The sequence below is a fragment of the Gorilla gorilla genome, chromosome 10 (assembly GCF_029281585.2).
Source record: "Gorilla gorilla gorilla isolate KB3781 chromosome 10, NHGRI_mGorGor1-v2.1_pri, whole genome shotgun sequence".
Classification (NCBI taxonomy): domain Eukaryota; kingdom Metazoa; phylum Chordata; class Mammalia; order Primates; family Hominidae; genus Gorilla; species Gorilla gorilla.
The window spans coordinates 118,782,840-118,806,178 of NC_073234.2; the positions used below are offsets into that span (position 1 = coordinate 118,782,840).

The 23,339-nt window shown below is 37.6% G+C and overlaps 1 protein-coding gene across 8 annotated transcripts in view; it reads right to left on the reverse strand.

Moving 5' to 3' along the window:
- C10H12orf42 (chromosome 10 C12orf42 homolog) overlaps positions 1-23,339 on the reverse strand; it is a 416,673-nt gene that overhangs the window by 277,526 nt on the left and 115,808 nt on the right. For 6 of the 8 annotated variants that reach the window (XM_055357852.1, XM_055357851.2, XM_019038009.4 and 3 more), the window contains one exon: positions 6,155-6,266. In XM_055357852.1, coding sequence (XP_055213827.1) covers positions 6,155-6,266 — 112 coding nt within the window. Of the gene's footprint in view, positions 1-5,290; positions 5,386-5,657; positions 5,785-6,154; positions 6,267-23,339 lie in introns of those variants that run through there. The other 2 variants (XM_019038010.4, XM_019038011.4) reach the window with 2 other exon arrangements.

A 23,339-nucleotide genomic window follows, 5' to 3' on the forward strand; every position in this document is an offset into this window, starting at 1 on the left:
GAATCAAAAACAGCAGAAGCAAGAACTTCAGAGTTCGAAGACAAGGTTTTCAAATTAACCCAATCCAACAAAGACAATAAAAAAAGAATTTTAGAAAATGAACAACACCTCCAAGAAGTTTGGGATTATGTTAAATGACCAAACCTAAGGATATTGGTGTTCCTGAGGAAGAAGAGAAATCTAAAAGTTTGGAAAACATATCTGGGGGAATAACTGAGGAAATCTTCCCCGGCCTTGCTAGAGACCTAGACATCCAAATACAAGAAGCTCAGAGAACACCTGGGAAATTCACTGTGAAAAGATCATCACCTAGGCACATTGTCATTAGGTTACCTAAAGTCAAGATGAAGGAAAGAATCATAAGAGCCATGAGGCAAAAGCACCAGGTACCCTATGAAGGAAAACCTGTCAGATTAACAGCAGATTTCTCAGCAGAAACCTGACAAGCCAGAATGGATTGGAGACCTTTCTTCAGCCCCCCTAAACAAAACAATTATCAGCCAAGAATTTTGGATCCAGTGAAACTAAGCTTCATAAATAAAGGAAAGATACACTCTTTTTCAGACAAACAAATGCTGAGGTAATTTGCCGCTAACAAGCCAGCACTAAACTGCTAAAAGGAGCTCTAAATCTTGAAAGAAATCCTGGAAACATCAAAACAGGACCTCTTTAAAGCATAAATCTCATAGGAACTATAAAACAAAAATACAATTAAAAAAGACCAAGGTATACAGGCAATGAATAGCACAATTAATGGATTAGTACCTCACATCTCAATACTGACATTGAAAGTAAATTGCATAAATGCTCCACTTACAAGACACAGAATTGCAGAACGGATAAGAATTCACCAACCAAGTATCTGCTGCCTTCAAGAGACTCCCCTGACACATAGGACTCACATAAACTTAAGGTAAAGGGGTGGAAAGACATTCCATACAAATGGACACCAAAAGCAAACAGGAATAGCTATTGTTATATCAGACAAAATAAATAATAAAGCAACAACACTTAAAAAAGACAAAGACGGACATTATGTAATAATAAAAGGTCTTATCCAACAGGAAAATATCACAATCCTAAATATATATGCACCTGACACTGGAGCTCCCAAATTTATAATACAGTTACTACTAGATCTAAGAAATGAGATAGAAAGCAACAAAATAATAGTGGAGGATTTCAATACTCCACTGACAGCACTAGACAGGCCATCATGGCAGAAAGTCAACAAAGAAACAATGGATTTAAACTATACCCTAGAACAAATGGACTTAACAGATATTTACAGAACATTCTACCCAACAACTGCAGAATACACATTCCATTCATCAGTGCATGGAACTCTCTCCAAGATAGACCATGTGATAGGCCACAAAACAAGCCTCAATACATTTAAGAAAGTTGACATTATATCAAGTACTCTCTCAGACCACAGCAGAATAAAACTGGAAATCAACTCCAGAAAGAACTTTCAAAGCCATGCAAATACCTGGAAATTAAATAATCTCCTCCTGAATGACCATTGGGTCAACAACGAAATTGACAGAAATTTAAAAATTCTTTGAGCTAAACAATAATAGTGACACAACCCATAAAAATCTCTGGATACAGCAAATATGATGCAAGGAGGAAAGTTTATACTCTTACATGCCTATATCAAAAAGTCTAAAAGAGCACAAATAGACAATCTAAGGTCACACCTCAAGGAACTAGAGAAAAAAGAACAAACCAAACCCAAACCCAGCAGAAAAAAGGAAATAAAAATCAGAACAGAACTAAATGAAATTGAAACAAAAAAGAAATATAAAAATAAATGAACAAAAAGTGGGTTCTTTGAAAAGATAAATAAAATTAATACACCATTAGCAAGATTAACCAAGAGAAGAGAAGATCCAAATAAGCTCAATTGGAAAGAAAATGAGAGATATTACAACCAACATCAGAGAAATACAAAATATCATTCAAGGCTAGCATGAACATTTTTACTTACATAAACTAGAAAACCTAAAGGAGATGGATACATTCCTAGAAATATACAACCCTCCTAGCTTAAATCAGGAAGAACTAGAAACCCTGAACAGAACAATAACAAGCAGCAAGATTGAAATTATATTTTAAAAATTACCAGCCAAAAAAAGTCCAGAACCAGGCAGATTCACAGTTGAATTCTAGCAGACATTCAAAGAATTGGTACCAATCCTATTGACAGTATTCCACAAGATACAGAAAGAGGGAATCCTCCCTAAATCATTCTATGAAGCCAGTAGCACCCTAATATGAAAACAAGGGAAGGGCATAACAAAAAAATACAGGCCAATATCCCTGATGAACATAGATGCAAAAATCCTTAACAAAATACTAGCTAATCAGATCCAACAGCATATCAAAAAGATAATCCACCATGATCAAATGGGTTTCATACCAGGGATGCAGGAATGGTTTAAGATATGCAAGTCAATAAATATGATACACCACATAAACAGAATTAAAAACAAAAATCACATGATAAACTCAGTAGATGCAGAAAAAGCATCTGACAAAATCCAATATCTCCTTATGATTAAAACCCTCAGCAAAATTGGCATACAAGTGACATGCCTCAATGTAATAAAAGCCACCTATGACAAATTCACAGCCAACATACTACAGAATGAGGAAAAGTTGAAAGCATTCCCTCTGAAAACTGGAACAAGACAAGGATGCCCACTCTCAACACTTCTATTCAACATAGTACTGGAAGTCCTAGCCAGAGCAATCAGACAAGAGAAATAAATCAAGGGCATCCAAATCAGTAAAAAGGAAGTCAAACCTGTTGTTGTTTGCTGATGATATGATTGTATAGTTAGAAAACCCTAAAGACTCCTTTAGAAAGCTCCTAGAACTGATAAACGAATTCAACAAAGTTTCAGGATACAAAATTAATGTACACAAATTAGTAGCTCTGCTAAACACCAACAGTGACCAAGCTAAGAATCAAATAAAAAACTCAACCCTTTTTACAGTAGCTGCAAAAATAAAATAAAATACTTAGGAATACCTAACCAAGGCGAAAGACCTCTACAAGGAAAACTACAAAATACTGCTGAAAGAAATTGTAGTTCACATAAACAAATGGAAACACATCCCATGTTCACGGATGGGCAGAATCAATGCCGTGAAAATGACCATACCGCCAAAAGCAATCTACAAATTCAATGCAATTCCCATCAAAATACTGCCATCATTCTTCACGGAACTAGAAAAATCATATGAAACCAAAAAAGAGCCTGCATAGATAAAGCAAGACCAAGCAAGAAGAACAAATCTGGAAGCATTACATTACCCAACTTCAAACTATACTGTAAGGCCATAGTCACCAAAACAGCATGGTACTAATATAAAAACAGGCACATAGACCAATGGAACAGAATAGCAAACCCAGAGATAAACCTAAATACTTACAGCCAACTGATCTTTGACAAAGCAAACAAAAACATAAAGTGAGGAAAGGACACCCTATTCAACAAATGGTGCTGGGATAATTGGGAAGCCACATGTAGAAGAATGAAACTGGATCCTCATCTCTCACATTATACAAAATTCTACTCAAGATGGATGAAGGAGTTAAATCTAAGACCCAAAACTATAAAAATTCTAGAAGAAAACATTGGAAAAACCATTCTAGACATTGGCTTAAGGAAGGATTTCATGACCAAGAACCCAAAAGCAAATGCAATAAAAACAAAGATAAATAGGTAGAACTTAATTAAACTAAAGAGCTTTTGTGTGGCAAAACGAAAAGTCAGCAGAGTAAACAGACAACCCACAGAATGGGAGAAAACCTTCACAATCTATACATCTGACAAAGGACTAATAACCAGAATCTAAAACAAACTCAAACAAATTAGCAAGAAAAAAACAATCCCATCAAGAAGTGGGCTAGGGACATGAATAGACAATTCTCAAAAGATATACAAATGGCCAACAAACATATGAAAAAACGCTCAACATCACTAATAATCAGGGAAATCCAAATCAAAACCACAATGCGATACCACCTTACTCCCACAAGAATGGCCACAATCAAAAAATAATATATGTTGGTACGGATGTGGTGAAAAGAGAACACTTCTACACTACTGGTGGGAAAGTAAACTAGTGCAACCGCTATGGAAAACAGTGTGGAGATTCTTTAAAGAACTAAAAGTAGAACTACCATTTGATTCAGCAATCTCACTACTGGGTATCTACCCATAGGAAAAGAAGTCATTATATGAAAAAGATTCTTGGACATGCTTGTTTATATAAGCACAATTCACAGTTGCAAAAATGTGGAACCAGCCCAAATGTCCATCAATCAACGGGTGGATAAACCGTGATACATATATGATGGAATACTACTCAGCCATAAAAAGGAATGAATTAATAGCATTCACAGCAACCTGGATGGGAATGGAGACTATTATTCTAAGTGAAGTAACTCAGGAATGGAAAACCAAACATCGTATGTTCTCGCTCATAAGTGGAAGCTAAGCTATGAGGATGCTAAGGCATAAGTATGATAAAGGGACTTTGAGGATTCAGGGGAAATAGTAGGAAGTGGATGAGGGATAAAAGCCTACAAATTGGGTTCAGTGTATAATACTCTGATGATGGGTGCACCAAAATCTCACAAATCACCACTAAAGAACTTACTCATGTAACCAAACACCACCTGTTCCCCAAAAACCTATGGAAATAAAAAAAAAAAAAAAGAAAAGAAAGAAAAAAAAAAGAAAAATGAATGAGAAAGCACTCAATGCACTGACGTGGGAAGAGCTCCAAGATACAGTGATAAGTGAAGACTGAGGTGCAGAATACTGCTGCTCACCTGTACACTTTCATTTGCTCATAAACACACTTTTTTGCTTACAGAAAATATTGAAGGATTCTCAAGAAAACAGTAAAAGTGTTTTCCCATGGGAGAAAGGGGAATGAGGCAGATTGGAGCAGAAGTAGGAAAAAGACTGTCTACTATATACCTCTTTATATTTTTAGTTTTTGAACCATGTAAATGTATTATTCCCCCCGCCAAAAAAATTTTCGGTTCTTTTTAAGTAGAATTTGAGTGTGTACCACAATGTGACTCTCAAAAAACTCATTAAAATTACATTACTCCAAGAGTTTGAAACCATCATAAAATCAACAAAACCTTTCAATGGCCCTGATATGAATACATATGTAATGAATTTTATTAGCATATAAATATAAGTGAATGAATAAACACATTCAAAATAATGCGTTGTTCAAATGAAAATGTAGCAGTTACCCGCTTTATCAGTTGTCCTAAAAACTTCATTATCTCTTAGGTAGTAAATTGGACAGGCACATTTAAATATATCCTTTCAGGTCAGCGAAATGGTCCTAAAAATGGAGTTTATGGACAGTCGCAGGTTGTCAAAATCATCTATGGTGACAATATTATGGGGAATATAACTAATACAATTATATATCTTCTGGGCTTGACACAAAATGATGTTCTTTTGCTTGTCCTACATCAATTTATTTAGGGAAATCATCCTTCTACTATTCTCTGTCTTTATCTGCCTTTCTCTCTCTTTCTCTCTCTCTCTCTCTCTCTCACACACACATACATTTTGTGTAATTTAAGTGCAGCTGTCAATCAAGTGGCCTACCTCCCCTGCCACAGAAGTAGCGAATGTTGACTGGTGTATTCCATTCTCCCAGCTACCTGGATTCCAGGGGTGAACATAAGACCACCCCTGGCCAATCAGAGCCATTGGATAAGCAGTAGAGACTGTTCTAGATGAATGAAAGAAGAGGGTTTCTGTACTTTTGAAATTACAAGCTCTAAGAATCGAATATGCCTATAGCTGCCAGGGCATGTTATTGCTATCCTTTTTGAAAACAAACCCAACTTAGTGAAGACAATGGGGAAATTAATAAAATGAAATTAATCATGATATTATTGGTGAACACTGGATCCAGCCATGCCCTAAGCCAGTCCATCTTTGGATTTACTAACTTCATGAGCCAATGAATTCCCTCTTTTGTTGCCATTTTGAAACATAGCACAACTCTTCTTCAATACAATCTTTATGATTATTACCTGTACATATTCCAGAGTTTCTTTGGAAACTCTGGTCTGTCTTGGGATTATGTCTTAATTTACCTGGAAAATTCAGAAAGTGTAGACTACGAAATTTAGGAGATTCAGAGAAATTCTTCATGTGATTAATGAATCTGGAGCAGGGTACTGAAGTTCTTTCATAACAAGGGGTGTGCTGTAAGATAGAGGAGAAAAATACACACAAAGAAATTAGGTCAATGGCTCCAAAATAATTCATGCCACCTAGCACTCTTACTTCCCTAAAGTGAGTGATATTTTTAAAATATTTTTGTTTCTTTATTCTTTAAATGAAACAGTCCTGAAAACAATCACAGTTAACTCTAGTTACCTTTACATGCACATTCCTCTTATGTATTCATTAAAGAGGCTAATTAACTTAATTATTTGTTCTTTGAAAAAAATCTTATTCAGTTACACTATATGCTAGATATTATTCTAGACAGTGGGGATACAAGAGGAGAAGTCTCTGCCCTCACGAAATTGACATATTAGTGGAGAGTGACAAAAAAAAACAAATATATCTACAATAGATTGGATGGTGATTTTTCTATTGCTAAGATGAAAAACATAAAATAAGAGATACATTTTCACACAGGGTGATACATTTTCATACAGGGTGACATGAAAACAAAGATTCACAGGCTCAGATGGAGTAGCCATGTGAGGTCTTGAGGTCTTGGTTGAGAGTCATTCCAAGCACTGGGAACAGCCAGTGTGTGAAAGAATGGAGAGGCAGGGGATAGGGAAGGGGGTCAGAAGGTGGGGGAGAGGAGGCTCTTAAATCAAGCTTTGTCACCTTGAAATGGCAAAAACAGAAAATAAAGAGGAGAAAGAGCTACAAAGATATTGGATAAGTAATATGAAATAAGGTCAAAAGTAAGGATCCAATTTGATTTAAATCAAAAACTATTCGTTCTAAAACCTAAAACTATAAAAACCCAGAAAGATAACCTAGGCAATAGCATTCTGGACATAGGACTTGGCAAAGATTTCAAGAGAAAGACACCAAAAGCAATTGCAACAAAAACAAAAATTGACAAATGGGATCTAATTAAACTAAATAGCTTCTGCACAGTAAAAGAAACTATCAACAGAGTAAACAGACAACCTACAGAAAAGGAGAAAGTATTTGCAAACTATGCTTCCAACAATGGTCTAATACCCAGAATCTATGAGGAACTGAAACAAATTTACAAGCAAAAAACAAACAACACCATTAAAAAGTGGACAAAGGACCTGAACAGAAACTTTTCAAAATAAGACATACATGTGGCCAACAAGCACATGAAGAAATGCTCAACATCACTAATCATTAGAGAAATGCAAATCAAAACCACAATGAAATACCATCTCACACCAGTTAGAATGGCTATTACTAAATGTCAAAGAATAACAGATGCAAGATTGCAGAGGAAAGGGAGCACTTATACACTGCTGGTGGGAGTGTAATTTAGTTCAGCCATTGTGGAAAGCAGTATGTCACTTTCTCAAAGAACTTAAAATAGAATTATCATGTGATCCAGCAATCACATTATTAGATATATATACCCCCAAAGGAATATAAATCATTCTAACATAAAGATACATGCACATGTGTCTTCCTTGCAGCACTATTCACAATAGCAAAGACATGGAGTCAACCCAAATGCCTATCAATGTTGGACTGGATAAAGAAAATGTGGTACATATACACCGTGGAATACTATGCAGCCATAAAAAAGAATGAGATCATGTTTTTTGCACCAATATGGATGAAGCTGGAGGCCATTATCTGAAGCAAACTAACACAGAAACAGAAGCCTAAATACCACATGTTCTCACTTATAAGTGGAAGCTAAAAACAAAAAAACATGGATACTAGAAGGGAAACAAGAGGCACTAGGGCCTACTTGAGGGTGGAGTGGAGGAGGAGGGAAAGAATCAGAAAAAATACCCTATGGGATACTATGCTTATTACCTGGTGAGGAAGTTATCTGTACACCAAACCCCTGTGGTACACAGTTCACCGTATAATAAACCTGTACTTGTACTCCCGAACTAAAATAAAAGTTAAAAATTAATAATATAAATAAATAAAAACCACTCATTAAACATGTAATCAGAACCAACTTCCCATTGGTTTGATGTGTAATTTTTATTGTTTGGATATGATTAGATACTATCGATTCAGATGATTTGGATATTGTATAAATTTGGATATTGGATATTAATGTATGGATAGTACTATTTGGATATTGTGAATATTATGTGTTCAGGATGGCATTAATTTACTGAGCCTGTACAGGATCAAATCATCCCTGCATAAGCAATAGCATCCTACTGAAAGGGTAAGGTTTTCATCTTGTCACTTCATACGGCCTATCACTCACCCAACTCTACCCAATCCCTGAGGAAAAGGTTTGTGCCTCAAACCAGAAAAAAAGCTAAGTGGGAGGTTCCCAGGAGGGCACTGGAGTAGGAACTCTCTCTTTTCCATTACTGTGGATCAAGGAGGCAGAGACGGAAGCTTAAGAAGACACACACCTCTTAAATGGCAAGAGGCAGCTGGGACTTGAGAGACCCAGTCCAGTTGTACCAGTCATGGAGCATGGGAGATTAACTAAGGAAGGGTCAGAAACCCCTTCTTTATAAGACTTTTTTGCTGCTAGCATTTTCTTTCTTTATATTTGCTTGATATTGAGTAAAGTCTTTCTTAAAAATCACCACAGATGAGCTAAAATAAGTGAAAGGGAGAGAATTTCTACCATTTTAAAGAGAGAGGAGTACCACAGGAACAGCAGTGATTCCAAGAGAGAGCATGAGAGAAAGTGAGACAAAAATTATTTTCCTGACTTGGTTAGAGCCACTTTCCATCTGAACAGCATGTGTGCATGGGCAATCTTGGAGGTGACAATTCAGAGCAGGGGTTATAAAATCATGTAGGCCCACATCCAAGTCTCATCTCCACATCCTGATCTCTATACAAGCTAGGGCAACTTACCTTCTCTATTCCTGTTTTTACCTTTACAAAATGGGGCTAATGCTATCCCGCAACAACTATTACCCCAATTTTACAGATGAAAAACTAAGTAACTTATCAAAGTTACAGAAGTAGTAAGTATTGAAAGCAAGTCTCAAATCCACTCTTTCCTACTCTGAAGCCCATGTTTTTAACCCCATTCCATACTGCTTCCACATTTTAGAGTAAGCACAGCCAGCAATATAAGTGTCCAAAAGAGAAACTAGGAGATCACCCTGGCCTCCACTTCCTCACTTATCCCTCAGATCTATGCACAGCCATTTCCTGTCAACCTCACCCTCTCAATGTCCTCCAGTCCCATTCCCTCCTCTGCAGTCCTCTGCCACCTATTAGCATCTTCATCCACATCCCTGCTTGCAGTTCACCTCTGTTGAATTCTCTTTCTCACATTATCTTTCTAAATCTCAAGTCTAAATATGGCACTGGCCTTCTTAATAGTGTTCATTGATTTCCCACCATTTAAACAGTGGTTCTCAAACTGTATCATGCATAAAAATCACCTGGTGAACATGCTAAAATGCAAATTTTGATTCACATATGTCTAAGGGGATAAGCCTAGGGATGTGCACTCTTAGCAGTCATCCTGGGTGACTGATACAAGTGATCAACTTCTTGTTTCTCCAAGTGTGGCTCAGGACCCAGCATCACCAACATTACCTGGGAGCTTGTTAGATATGAAGATTCTCTGGCCTCACCCTAAAACCTGCTGGATCAGGATCTGAATTTTAACAAATCCCCAGCCCATCACACTCTGACCTAAAGAACCAAACACAAAGTCCTTTCTATGGTATAGGAGGCTGGTCATGACCCACCATCTTTTTATCTCTTGCCCTCAACCCCATCTCACAGGACTCTCTCCTCTGTGATCCAAGTATGACAAAGTAGGAAAACTGAGGCACCAAAAAGCTAAGGCAGTGAGTCTCATCTTCTTCATCTTGGTCAGCCCAGTGCCTAGCACAGTCCCTATTACATGAGTCATGTTGATTCATTGATATATTTTGAATTTAACTGAATGGAATTAATTTATGTTTTAAAACAAATTTTGAAATGCAGTATTATATTCAAATTGCACCTTTCATCAAGGTATGATTTACTGAAGTGAAAAAGAATGAATGAAGACAAACACAGTCCATATCATGGACCAGATGCATTTTGCTTCTTAAAACACCTTACATTTCTTCATTGGGCAGGGGAGATGGGTACTGATTCCTTTCTGGGAAGACACTGTGGCTTTTAGTTGATTCACTGCCTGAAGTCAAACCCGTGCTCTATGTATGAAAGCACAATCCCCACCTTTTTTCTTTTAAGATGTGCAAACTTTCACCACAAAGATACAAGAACAGTAAATATTGATCTTCTTGATGGATGGCGCACCTCACGCCACAGGCCACTCAAGCATCTGCTCATTACCACCAGCCCTCCCCTTTGTTGGGAAATAATGCCAAGTGGCCTCATGTGCTATCGGCTGTAGATTGCAAATATTTAAAAGAAATAAATTTCTCTGAATGAAAAGCACCTTTCTTTGTTATCTAACCCCCTCTCCTCCCAAGTCATGTTGATTTTGGGGCTGTGCACACTCCCAGCACCTGTACTTTTCAATTGTTTGCCTGCCAAGAACACTGTGGTTTTCTTGCTTAGTTTTAGAAGCCATTCTAAGTACAGTAGCCAATGAAGGCATATTTTCTTTCTCTCTTGGCAATATGTAAAGGAAGTTTCAACTTTAGGACACCTAGCAGCAACTGTAATTAGAGGACAAGGAAAGAAATTGGAGTTTCTCCATCTCAGTATTCGTCCCACATGATCATGAAAAATGTACCACCGCTGCAGACCAAAACCAAAAGTGTAGGTTTCTTCAACAGCCTTATTATTTGGCAGAAAGTTTTCTAAATTGGTTTTGCTGAAATCCAGAATCATTCTTTGGTGGAAAAGTAAGATCTGGACAATAAGATAAGAATGGAATTTCAGCAAGTGGAAAATCAATTTGTGATTGAGAATAGCCACTAGGTATACAAATCCAAGTGTCTAAATATATAAATGTTGGATCAAACTATTATTTCCTCTACATGGAGCATTATCAATTTGATATGGTATCATCATGCCCTGTGTGATTTTAATCATGGCTCTTAATCTCTTACCACTGAGGCATATGCAATGCAGTGTTAAGGTGAAATAACCTACTGCCAAGTATTGTGATCTGATCAATGCTGATGGCAATCTGGGTCTGGAGACAAATGATGTGTGTGTAAGCCTTTAGTCACTCTCTTACACTAAGCTGAATTCTAATTCAAAGGGAATGCTGCAACCTCTATTACCGCCACCACTTTTGTCACTTTTCATTTCCCTACATACTTTTATTCTACTTTCATGAATGAGTATTTGGGGATTTACTCTTCCCCACTTCTTGATCCATATAGTTTGCACAAAGCAAATGCCCAGATCTGAGCACATCACATTCCATTGGCTGCTTGGATTGGAGTTCAGAACCAGCAAGATATAATGGGATATTTTGAGATTTCCAAGATTGAGGTTTGATTGTGAGGATGGTAGAGTCTGTGGCTGCTGCAACTATTTCACCAGCATGAGGCAAGCGTCTCTTGGCTTTGAATTACTTCTCTCGTAAGCTAGCTTGAGCTGGGTAAGCTGTAATTTCTTCCCTCTTCTGCCTGGTGTCAAGAGATCTGTATTTGTGAGATGAGGGTTCAAAATGTAGTCTGTGTTTATGGAAGTTTATTTCACTCTAGGTCAGGGGTGTCCAATCTTGGGCCACACATAAAATACGCCAACACATACAATAGCCAATGAGAAAACACACACACACAAAATCTCATAATATTTTAAGAAAGTTGATGAATTTGTGTTGAGCCACATTCAAAGCTGTCCTGGGCTGCATGTGGCCCATGCTGCATCCTGGGCCATGTGTGGCTTGCTCCTGGTTGCTCTTGTTCAACCTAGAGCAAGCAGGTTGGACAAGCTTTCTCTAGATAAAACTGACCAGTTCTGATAAAGATGATTCTGATAAGGACAATGCTCACTTGTCTTAGTTGGCATCAATCTCCAAACAAACAGTTAAGCCAAAATATTCTAGGTAATTTACGTATTCCAAAAATGAAAGAGATGATATTTGCTACAACTTACAACACTTACAACTAAAATGAAGTATTTTGTTGTTGCCAATGTAAGTAGTAAGCCATGGAGTAATGAGCTGAAATGACTCTCTCTCTATTTGCACTGGATTAGCAAGACCTCCATGGAATTGCTTTAAATTATATATAAATCATAAAGCCACTTTCTGTTTCTTGTAAGACTTGAAAATTATAGGAAATGTCAGGAGAAACATAAAAATGACATTTAATAAATTTAAATTTAAATTCAGAGTTATCCAAGACCGATTTGAATGAAAATTTAAATCTTTTTAGAAAAATTATTCTGTAAGAATCATCAGCTCTAGATGTACTAAAATTTACATTTCAGAATAATTTATCAGAAATGCATCCCAGTGTTGTTGCAGTCTGTAAAATACTCAACAGTTTTAGGGACAGTTGTATCAGTAAAAAGATTCTTCTCAAAGTAAAAATTATCAAAAATGATTTGCAATCTTAAAGATGAAATTGTTAAAAGTATAACTTATAATGACCTAGTAAAGGAATGTGCAGAAAACAAGCCCCAAAAAACGGCTTATGATCAATTAGGATATCACATAGCAACATATTATTATTTATTGCATCATAGAAAATTATGACACCAAAATATTAATTTGTTCAGGTTGTAGGTTCAGATTGTCATTCATGTATTGCTATTACCCCCTTATATTTTATAATTAATAACACAGTTATAAAGAAAAAAGTTTTATATTTTAGTATTATTAACTACCCTTTCTTCTGCTTTCATTTTACACTGGGATCCACAAATTATGTAGCTTGCCCTGACTGTCTCTATACAATTTTTAAGGCTAAGCCTTACATTCTCATAGTCAAATGGACAAGGTCAAAGGCTGTCAGCCAGATGAAGGAATTCTGTATTTCTCACTCATGACATTTGGAGGTGGCCCTTCTCCTAACCTGCAAGATCACTTCCTACCAAAGCTTAAAATCTGAGACCAAAATCTTGCCACTTTGAAAGAAAATAATATCTACCATCTACTGAGTGTATTCAATTGACCATATATTGCCTCAAGTTAGACAGAAGATTGTTCATACAAGTGCACATACATTTTTGAAAATTTCCGTCTTACTTACACACACGTTTAGTGCAGCACTCTTTACAATAGCAAAGACTTGGAACCAACCAAAATGCCCATCAATGATAGCCTGAATAAAGAAAATGTGGCACATATACACTACGGAATAATATGCAGACATAAAAAATAATGAGTTTGTGTCCTTTGCAAGGACATGGATGAAGCTGGAAGCCATCGTTCTCAGCAAACTAAAACAGGAAAAGAAAACCAAACACCGCATGTTCTCACTCATAAGAGTGGGAGTTGAACAATGAAAACACACGGACGCAGGGAGGGGAACATCACACACCAGGGCCTGTCGAGGGGTGGGGGGCAAGGGGAAAGAGAGCATTAGGACAAATACCTAATGCACACGGAGCTTAAAACCTAGATGATAGGTTGACAGGTGCAGCAAACCACCATGGCACATGTATACCTATGTAACAAACCTGCACATTCTGTACATGTATCCCAGAACTTAAAATAATAATTAAAAAAGAAAATTTCCCTGTCTTTTAGCATCAAAAGCTGGTATAGTCTGATACCATTATGTTCGTTTGTTTGTGATCTATCTGGGAGATGTTTGTTTTATCTGTATTCTTTGTTCTTACGTCTCTGAAAACTTTTATGATCTCTTTGTCACTATTGAAATAACATTATAACAAAGCGTCTTAGTGTGGGTTTTCTTTCATTATACTGGGCACTCGAGTAAGCCATATCAATCTGGAAATTCCTGTCTTGCAATTCTATAAATATTTTTTCTTTTTTAGGAATAATTTTCTCCCCTCTGTGTTCTCATTCTCTCTCTCGCTCGCTCTCTTGCTCTCTCCCCTCTCTCTCCTTCCATTTTTAAAGATTTTTCTTTTTACTTTCTAAGGGCTTCCTTTAACTTATCTTTTCACTCTTATGCTGCTCTTTTTAAAAATCTTGGTTTTCACACATTTAATTCCTGTCTATTTCTTCTTGTTGCTGTCACTTTTTAAAATATGGCATCCTGTTCTTATTTAATGGATGTTCTCTCTTCCCTTATTCCTGAGTATTTTGATCTTAGGGTCTGGGCTTGCCTTAGTAGTGTTAGATTTGTGTTCATATTGTTTGGTTCCCTGTGTAGTTTCAGTGTCTTCTGAGCTTCTCTCTTCTGCTTGTTTTCATTTATCTTATGTTAAAAGCCTCCCTCAAGGATCCTTGAGAGCCTTGACTGTCATTCATATTTAACAATAAGGCACTAAAAGGCTGACTGCAGCTCTGGATTCACTCAGTCAGGGCTTATGACCAGTGGGCTTCCCTGAAGCATGATGGGGCAGCCAGCCTACCTTTCCAATGACAGGTCCCTCACCGTCAGAATGGGAAAGGCTTTCCCCTGGTATGTCCTCCAAACACCAGCCCAAGAATGTATTTACCAGACCGGTAGCATTCTGCGTAGAGAGCAGGAGGAAAGGGCCCGAGTGTCCCACAGGCCACTATATAAAACTTCAAGAAACCCCCACTTGGAGTCCCCACCTCATCCCTGAGCTGGGAGTCCTTCTGGCCTAATTTTGCCAGAGAATAAATCTTTGGCCCAACTCTGCAGGGTGAGCCAAGAGGAAATAGAACTCTGCATCCAGCCCCTCAACAGGCCCCTTTTCTAAGCCCTGTGTGATATAAAACTTCAAGAAATCCCTACTTGGAGCCCCCACCTCATCCCTGAGCTGGGAGTCCTTCTAGCCTAATTTTGCCAGATAATAAATATTTGTCCCGACTCTGCAGGGTGAGCCAAGAGGAAATAGAACTCTGCATCCAGCCCCTCACCAGGCCCCTGTTCTAAGCCCTGTGTGCACTCCCTGGTTTAGAAGATATGGAGAACCTTCAGGATCCAGGTTTTTCTGGGGGGTAGCATGAATTGACTCACTTCTCCTCATCAGGCCCCTGTGTAGACTGAAGTTGGGAGTCACTTCATTCTGTTAACTCAGTTATCACTTTTTAACCAACTACACAGCTTTCCAAAAATTGTTGAAATTCCTCACCTAGCATAGTCTTCTCTCTTTGTCTTTATCCTTGTGTGTGAATGCATTTTGTTTTAAAGCAGGGCGTTTCAATCTTTCAAAATCGTGTGACATTAAAAATGGATAATAGTTGTAGGGAATGCTGGGGTAAATGGAAGAAGCTACTCAAAGCCAGGGGGAACTAGCCTGAGCTGACCTGGCTATTCCAGCTCCTACACGACCACCAAAAGGACTCAATAAATTTATATTTCTGCCCACATGCAACCTATTTGCAGCATACCATTCAGAGGCTCTGTTTCACCACTAATTTTACAGAGTTTAGGGAAGGGGATATAAATAAGTATGGCCAGTCTACCATGTTTGACCAGATACCCTCACTGCTCACTCGTCTACACTGTCTAGATTTGGATGATTTTTTTTTGTCCTGTGGCTTTCCATCTCGCGGTCCTGGAGTATCCATCCAGCTTCTTCAAAAGGCACCCTCCCAATTCTTTTTACCAGGATCACCATAGGCACCAACTTGTCTCTATGATTATTCTCCCTGAAAGTAGTAACGGCCATGCTTCTTGCCTCACTATCCCCATCCAAGGCAAATCCTGGACCCCATGAGGAATCACTTAAGTTGCAGGTACCTGGACCTCAGACATATTCAGCCTGGTCTCCAGTCACTGGAGAGAGAGGGGATTCTACCTCAGCCAATGAAACAGAATTGTGATAAAGACAAAGGGAATAATCTGCAAGTAGCTAACACACAGCTTGGCAGAGCAGTATAACATATGCTCTAGATTATGGGATTTGGAATTTGTACCTGAGTTGGAATCCTGCCTCTACCATTTACTGGCTATGTGATCCCAGGAAAATTACTTCACCTCCCTAAGCTTCAATAGCTTGATCTGGAAAACGAGATTTAAGAGTAACAATTGTTGCTGTGAATGTTTAAGTGGAAAAGCAACCACAAAGTGCCTAGCACAGAAGTGGAAAGCAAATGAATGGAAAGAAAATATCAATGAAAATTGAAAGGGAAAAGATAATGTTTGCAAATGAAGAAAAGATAGGGTTTTAAAAAAATTAAACAGTGAATGAAAAAGGTGAAGACTACGGTTTACACACACACACATAGACACTTAGGTCTCCACCATCCACAGAGAAGAAGGAGATACGTAGATATATAGATATAAATATAGACAAAAATCACAATTCTCAATATCATCTGAGGTTTTATATGTGATCATGGTTCTAGAAATCAGCTTTCTGAAGTTGTTTTCCAGGGGAAGCACAAAGTTACTATCTCCACTTAGTTATTAATTATCCACCCAAATGGGAACAGGCATCCTCACCTATTGTTAGCTTTCTTTTTACAAGAGCATAAATAAAAATACAACTGATGTCCCATCTCATTATCTGCCTCCATCAGACACCAGCCCACACATTATTCTATGCTGCAAAAAGAGCTCAGTGTGAATATTTGAGAATGATACATTGAAGATGCATATGGATACAAGGCCAGACCATCACACGCTTCTAACTATGTGCTCTAAGGTGTCAAAGGAAAAAAAAATACTAACTTGGGAGGAAATATAAAATAGATCAACATCTCCTTGACAGCTATTGATAGATATATTACTAGACCTAAAGATGTTGCTTCTTAAGAAAACATAAATTCAAGTTCCTTCCAGGTTCTCTGTAGTGATGGGGTTTGGATCATGCTTGGACAAAGGAATCATAATTCAATTATCCAATGATTTATTACAATACACTTTGCCCACACTGGATATTCGGATGTGTAAACATCAGAGTATTACCCTCCCTTCCATCCCAGGCTTCGCATTTCAGATTTCATTAGCCAATAAAGCCAGGTTTATTTATAATAAAGTTAAGCCCTTCAAACCACTGACCATGGAAACCAGATTTTGAAATAATTCAGATTTGTGTTTCTGCTCTTTCTAATTAAGGGTAATATCGGGAAGCACAGACAGTGGGTAGCATTGTTCGAGCACCATGGATTTAAGCAAGAAAATCTGATTATCAGCTCATGTCAGAAGCCAAGCGATAATGCAGCTTAGCATTCGTTTGGGCTTTTTCTTTAGCCAAAAGATAATTACCATTAGTGAGGCCTTACGTAAGTGTATCTAATATCTAAGGCCCAAAAATTTATGAATAGCAAAAGCACACAATAGGCAAAGAAGAATTACTATATTTATTATTTCTATGGCTTGTTCCACCATGATAATTTCGTTATCTAGTAAAGTTGAACCTCTAAAATCAAAGTATGATTTCTTAAAGGACAAGAAGTTAAATATGCTGGCAAGGTTTTTGGCCTGACTTCCTCCAGTGAAAGTTATTTCTAACGAATAAGAAGTAGACCAACCAGAATTTTCATAGAAAATTTACTAAAGGAGACTCAAAGTTACCTATTGAGGTCACTGCATAAACAGATGTTAAGCTTCTGTGAGATTTTTTTTTTTTGTAAACTGTTATTTCTCAATCTTATGCTGCAGGAAAAATCTGAAATTTGAAAAGCACTTCTTGGCAAAAGCAGGATGGCGTCAGAGTGCTCATTGCTGAATACAAGTAATATCGGTAAGTATCATAAAGAATAAATGCTGGAAACCCAGAGTGGGGAAATTATTTAAACGAGGAATTAGAACTTTGTTGTATAAAACCAAATCTAATTATGAGGATGAATAAAATCAAGTTGTAAAATTTGCAAGGTAAGTTAGATGAAATTCTCCAAACCATAAAGAAGCAACTGCTTTTGAAAGAGAAAAATAGCATTATTTTCCTTAAGTATATGTTTTATTTAAAAGTACATTTTATTTTCTTGCTTATTATAAACTAACAGCAACTAACATGTTATTGAGTACCTGCTACAGACCAGGCACTGTTCTAAACACTTTAGACATTTTTAATTCATCAAATCCTCACAATAACCTTAAGAAATCAGTACTTTATTATCCCCATCCTACAGATGTGGAAAATGAGTGACAGAGTGGTTAAATAACTTGTCCATCTTGCTCCCATCACTCCAAATTGTATATATAGGGTACCTGATATTCATCCTCATAATTTGAGTTGGTTCTATCTCTCAAACTTCTAACCTCTAGTACAAATAATTTTTCCCCTCTGGGTTCTCAGAAAACTTATTTTGTGTGATATGTCTCGAGCTGCTTGTATTATAGCAATACTCATTCTGACGCCATCCTGAAGCAAAAGGAAATGTGTTAGGACTCGTTAGAATAGTTACACTGCTGGCTCAGGCACTAACAACTCCCCAACCTTGAGCAAATCACTAAACTGAACACTAGTCAAACAGGAACAATGTTCCCTTCCCTTCCTACTTCTCATGGTTCTTAAGACAGTATGGAGAATCCAAAAGATCTTAGAGAAGTATGGAATGTTCTACAGAGCTGAGCACATTGACAGGATAATGCAATTCTCAAAGGATGCAAGCACAGGGTGAAGGCGTCCCAAGCAAAGCTCTTAGAATCAGTAACTAGCACACTCCCCATCTTTCCGTACTCTTCTCTTGATCTTTTACTTGTAGCTGAGGTTTATTTGAGGGAGGGAAAAGAAAGGGGAAAACATTGTTGATGATGACAACAACAATAATAAATAGGTGTACTCATCAGCACTCAGAAGCAATGTGTGCAGTGAACCAAAGCACAGACGCTGGAGCTAGACTGCCCAGATTGGATCCTGGATCTGGCACTCGGGCAAATTGCTTTACCTTGGGCCGGGTGCGGTGGCTCACGCTTGTAATCCCAGCACTTTGGGAGGCCGAGGCAGGTGGATCATGAGGTCTGGAGATCGAGACCATCCTGGCTAACATAGTGAAACCCCATCTCTACTAAAAATACAAAAAATTAGCCAGGCATGGTGGTGGGTGCTTTTAGTCCCAGCTACTCGGGAGGCTGAGGCAGGAGAATGGCATGAACCCGGGAGGCGGATCTTGCAGTGAGCCAAGATCGCGCCACTGCACTCCAACCTGGGCAACAGAGTGAGACTCCGTCTCAAAAAAAAAAAAATTGCTTTATCTTTCTCTGCCTCAGTCTCCTCATCTGTACAGTGAAGATAATAACAGTCTCTACTTGATTGAATAGTTATGACAATTAAATGACAATATTCATAGAGAATTTTAGAGAATTTAGAGTAGCCTGACAGAATCACCACTAAATATATACAGTTGAGAACTGTGAGTAGCAGGTGCCACCAATCCATTGGTTATTGTACTAGCAAAGTAAAAGATAGAATCATGGCTTTTTTTTGTTTCTATTTTCTATCCTCATGAAAAATTAGTAATTCTCTTTCTACTTTGGCCAAATGACTAGAATAGAAAATTGTGCTTCACAATTTCTATGGCTGATTTCATCTACTTCCAATTGCTTTTATATTTTAGTAACAAAATGTCCACGTCAGCATTGTAGAACCATGTTAGATTATTAGGACTTTGGAGATTCATGGAGATTATGTTTATAAAGATGCTAAGGCAATAGTAGCAGAAGACTAAAGAGTCAAGTCAGTAGCAGACACAAAGCAGAAAAAAGTAGAGCAGATGAGCAGTGTATTTCCTGCCCCAAAACCCCTGGCCTTAGCCCATATGCTTTTGCTTTGACCCTAATGAGATCTACTAAAGAAGAAGACCAAATATAGTAGAAATAGATGTAAGTCTCCATGGCACTGAGCTAGATGTTTAAATCAACGCACCAAATGCTTGCTACAATATCATGAAATAAAGAGCACGGTGCCTATTTCACAGGTGCAGAAATTATAGCTGAGAGCAGGTGGCTAAACTTGCCAAAGGACAGTTACTCATTCCCCTGCTTCTTCCTACCTTTCTTTCTCTTCCATCCCAAAAAGCTGTCTCTTCAAAATTCAATCCATTCTAGTTCTAGTCTTTCCCCTCTTTCCTCCTACTTTTCCTATATGTTTATCTTTTTCCTTAGTCACTTCAGTTCACTCCAAAATCACTAACCTTTCTAGAGTTCTTTCACTTCTTCTCTATACCCATCACTGATTAACCCAACAAACCAACCTGACATGGCTGGCCCAAGCAGCAAAGGCACTTTGCTCTTCAAAGACCAGTCAAGATCAGAAGAGGTCAAGATCAGGAATATGCACCTGTACATTGTCCTTGTCACAATATGATACTTACTGCCTGTGCCATGTTTCTTATATGTATAAATTTGCTCTTCAGGATATAGTGTTCTGACTCATTCTTTTTTTTTTTTTTTTTTTTTTTGAGATGGAGTCTTGCTCTGTTGCCCAGACTGGAGTGCATTGGTGCAATCTTGGCTCATTGCAATTCTCTTGCCTCAGCCACTCGAGTAGCTGAGATTACAGGTGCCTGCTACCATGCTTGGCTAATTTTTTTGTATTTTTAGTAGAGACGGGGTTTCACCATGTTGGTCAGGCTGGTCTCCAACTCCTGACCTCAGGTGATCCACCTGTTTTGGCCTCCCAAAGTGCTGGGATTACAGGCTTGAGCCACTGCGCCTGGCCTCATTCTTTTTAAAAGGACATAGTATTCTATAATATTAAGAATGCATTGAAACAATCCCCAGCTGTTAAATATATAGGTTGCTTCTGGTTTATTACTATCATAAAGAATGCTGCAATGAATAAACCTTGTACATGTATCTCTGTACCTGTGAGAGAGTATAAATGCACTCTTGGCAAAAATTGATTTGTGTTTCTCTGGCTCACCATCATATAATAACAACTAATACACATTTTTGAAAATCAGTGAATAAGTAAGCAAATAACTGGGAGTATGGCAATAAACCACAGCCAACATAAATGACATAGCAGTTCAGCCTGCATTACAGAAGTTCGCCTATACTTAACCACTCTTCAATTCAACTTTCCTTGCCTATAAAATGACAAAGTATTTTGAAAAACTGTTGAAAGGACTAAAATGAGATAATACCAACAAGGTGCCTAGTCCAGAGCAATGTAAGCTATCATGATTGGGCTAAAATCACCCATCCATGTAAATTGTTTAAATAAGCAGAGCCTAGGTGCTGTCATCATATCATGGACAAGGAAAATCACCCGAAGTGTGTGACAGCCACAGGGCAGAAAGAACTGTCTCAAACCCAGAGCAGTGGTTACAGGGATGTAGTGGGTAGATTTTCATGACTCCAGCATTTTGAATGGTATTCATAGCACTATTCAAAGAGTTGTTATTTGTCTTGATCTTCCAATGACAACTTCAAAAATTAATTTTACAAGTACATAATTTCTTCTTCTTAAAAAAACTGTAATAGCAGCTATGTAAGCACTGAGGAATTTATATGTCATCATAAGCAAAAGGTATTTATTAAATGACTGCTTACATGCTAAGCGACATTCAAAAAAAAAAGTGGGGGGTGCTCCTGACCCTAGGAGAAACAAAAAGGCAACTAAATATGGTGAAAAGAACACTGGAGCCACCTACATCTGAGTTTAAAGCCCAGCATTCATTCAACACAATTCAGGTGGTTTGTATACCAGGCACTACATTAAGCGGTGGGTGAACTAATCTACCATACTGTCACTTAAAAGATATTTAACCGTATCAAGTGATTTAGCTTATCTTTGTCTAGGGTGAAGTACCAGCTTCATAATCTTTTTATAAAGGTAACACATGTAAAATGCACAGCAGTATTAAGTAAATGGTGGTTTCTCCCACTCCTTCTTGACTGAGGGCTAACCATTCAAGACAGGACACAAACATCAAAACATTAACATGCATACATCAAAGAAAGCATGAACCAATCAGAGACTAAAGAGCAGAATAGTTACATCCAATCAAGGCAAGGAATTACACAGTTATCCCAGAGCTAGAACATGCACAGAACCTAGCACACAATAGGTATTCAAAGATGTCTATTGACTGGATATAGTGAATCAAGAATTCAAACAATTAGAGTCTCAGGGTTAACAGGAGGCCATGTAACACACTGGGAAGAGTTCAGACATAAAAATTAGGAGACCTAGGTTCGTGTCTAAAGTGTCTGAACCACCAGCCGAATTTTCTTGAGCAAATCATGCAAATCACGGTCTTCTGTAGCCTCAGTCTTCTCATCTGGGAAGCTAGAGGGTTGGGGTACATCTTTACTAAGTACCAATAATTTCAGGTAAAAATGCACATCAAGCCTCCACTTTGTATTTTATTTGCTCAGTCTGAAATTGAACTGCATGCAGTTTGTCCCAAAACCCGGAGACGGTTTGAAACCCCCAAATTGGTGGACTTGATCAATACATCCATGTTTCATTTTTTTACCCTAAAATATAGTGTATAGACTAGTAAGTTAAGAAACACTATTGCTGAAAAAAGAAATATTCCATTTTAAAATCTAAAGACTAAAAATTAACCAGTCACTTCATGTTTTTAGCAAACATACTTACCATTGTGTGGGGTTTTATTGTCCCCTTGGTAAATAGAAATCTTTAAAAATGTATATGCCTGGAACTGAATACCGTGTCAAATCTATTGGCACTGCATGTTTAAACACCTGCATCTCATCACCAGCCCTTCATAATATTGTTAAACAATAATTATACTTATGATGAGTAATGAATCCAGACATGGTCTTCCTTGAGATGTACTTATTCTTGTGTTAAAAGTAACCCATTAGTAGCATATGAAAGCTTCTCAGGTAAAACAGAATTCACAAATACATCCATATAACACTCAATAAAGTTTTTAAATGGTAATAAATTGCAATGATATTCTCTTCTTTATTGGAGAATCTCACCTTATTTTTCTGAGAATGATCCATTTTGGTTTACCACAATTCTAAATTTCACTTGCCTCATCAGATTTATATCTTAAAAATAAAAGTTTTACTTTGAAATTTGACCCAAGTTTAATTTTGATTTTTTTCATACTTGTAAGGAGAATGGTAACTTGAGACAAAGGCTAAATTGCCATGGAAGCTACCCTCACACTTGGCTTAAAATCAACCTTTGGTGATGGATATAAAGAGAACCTCAAAGGAAATTATTCACCTACTTCCCAAACCAGAA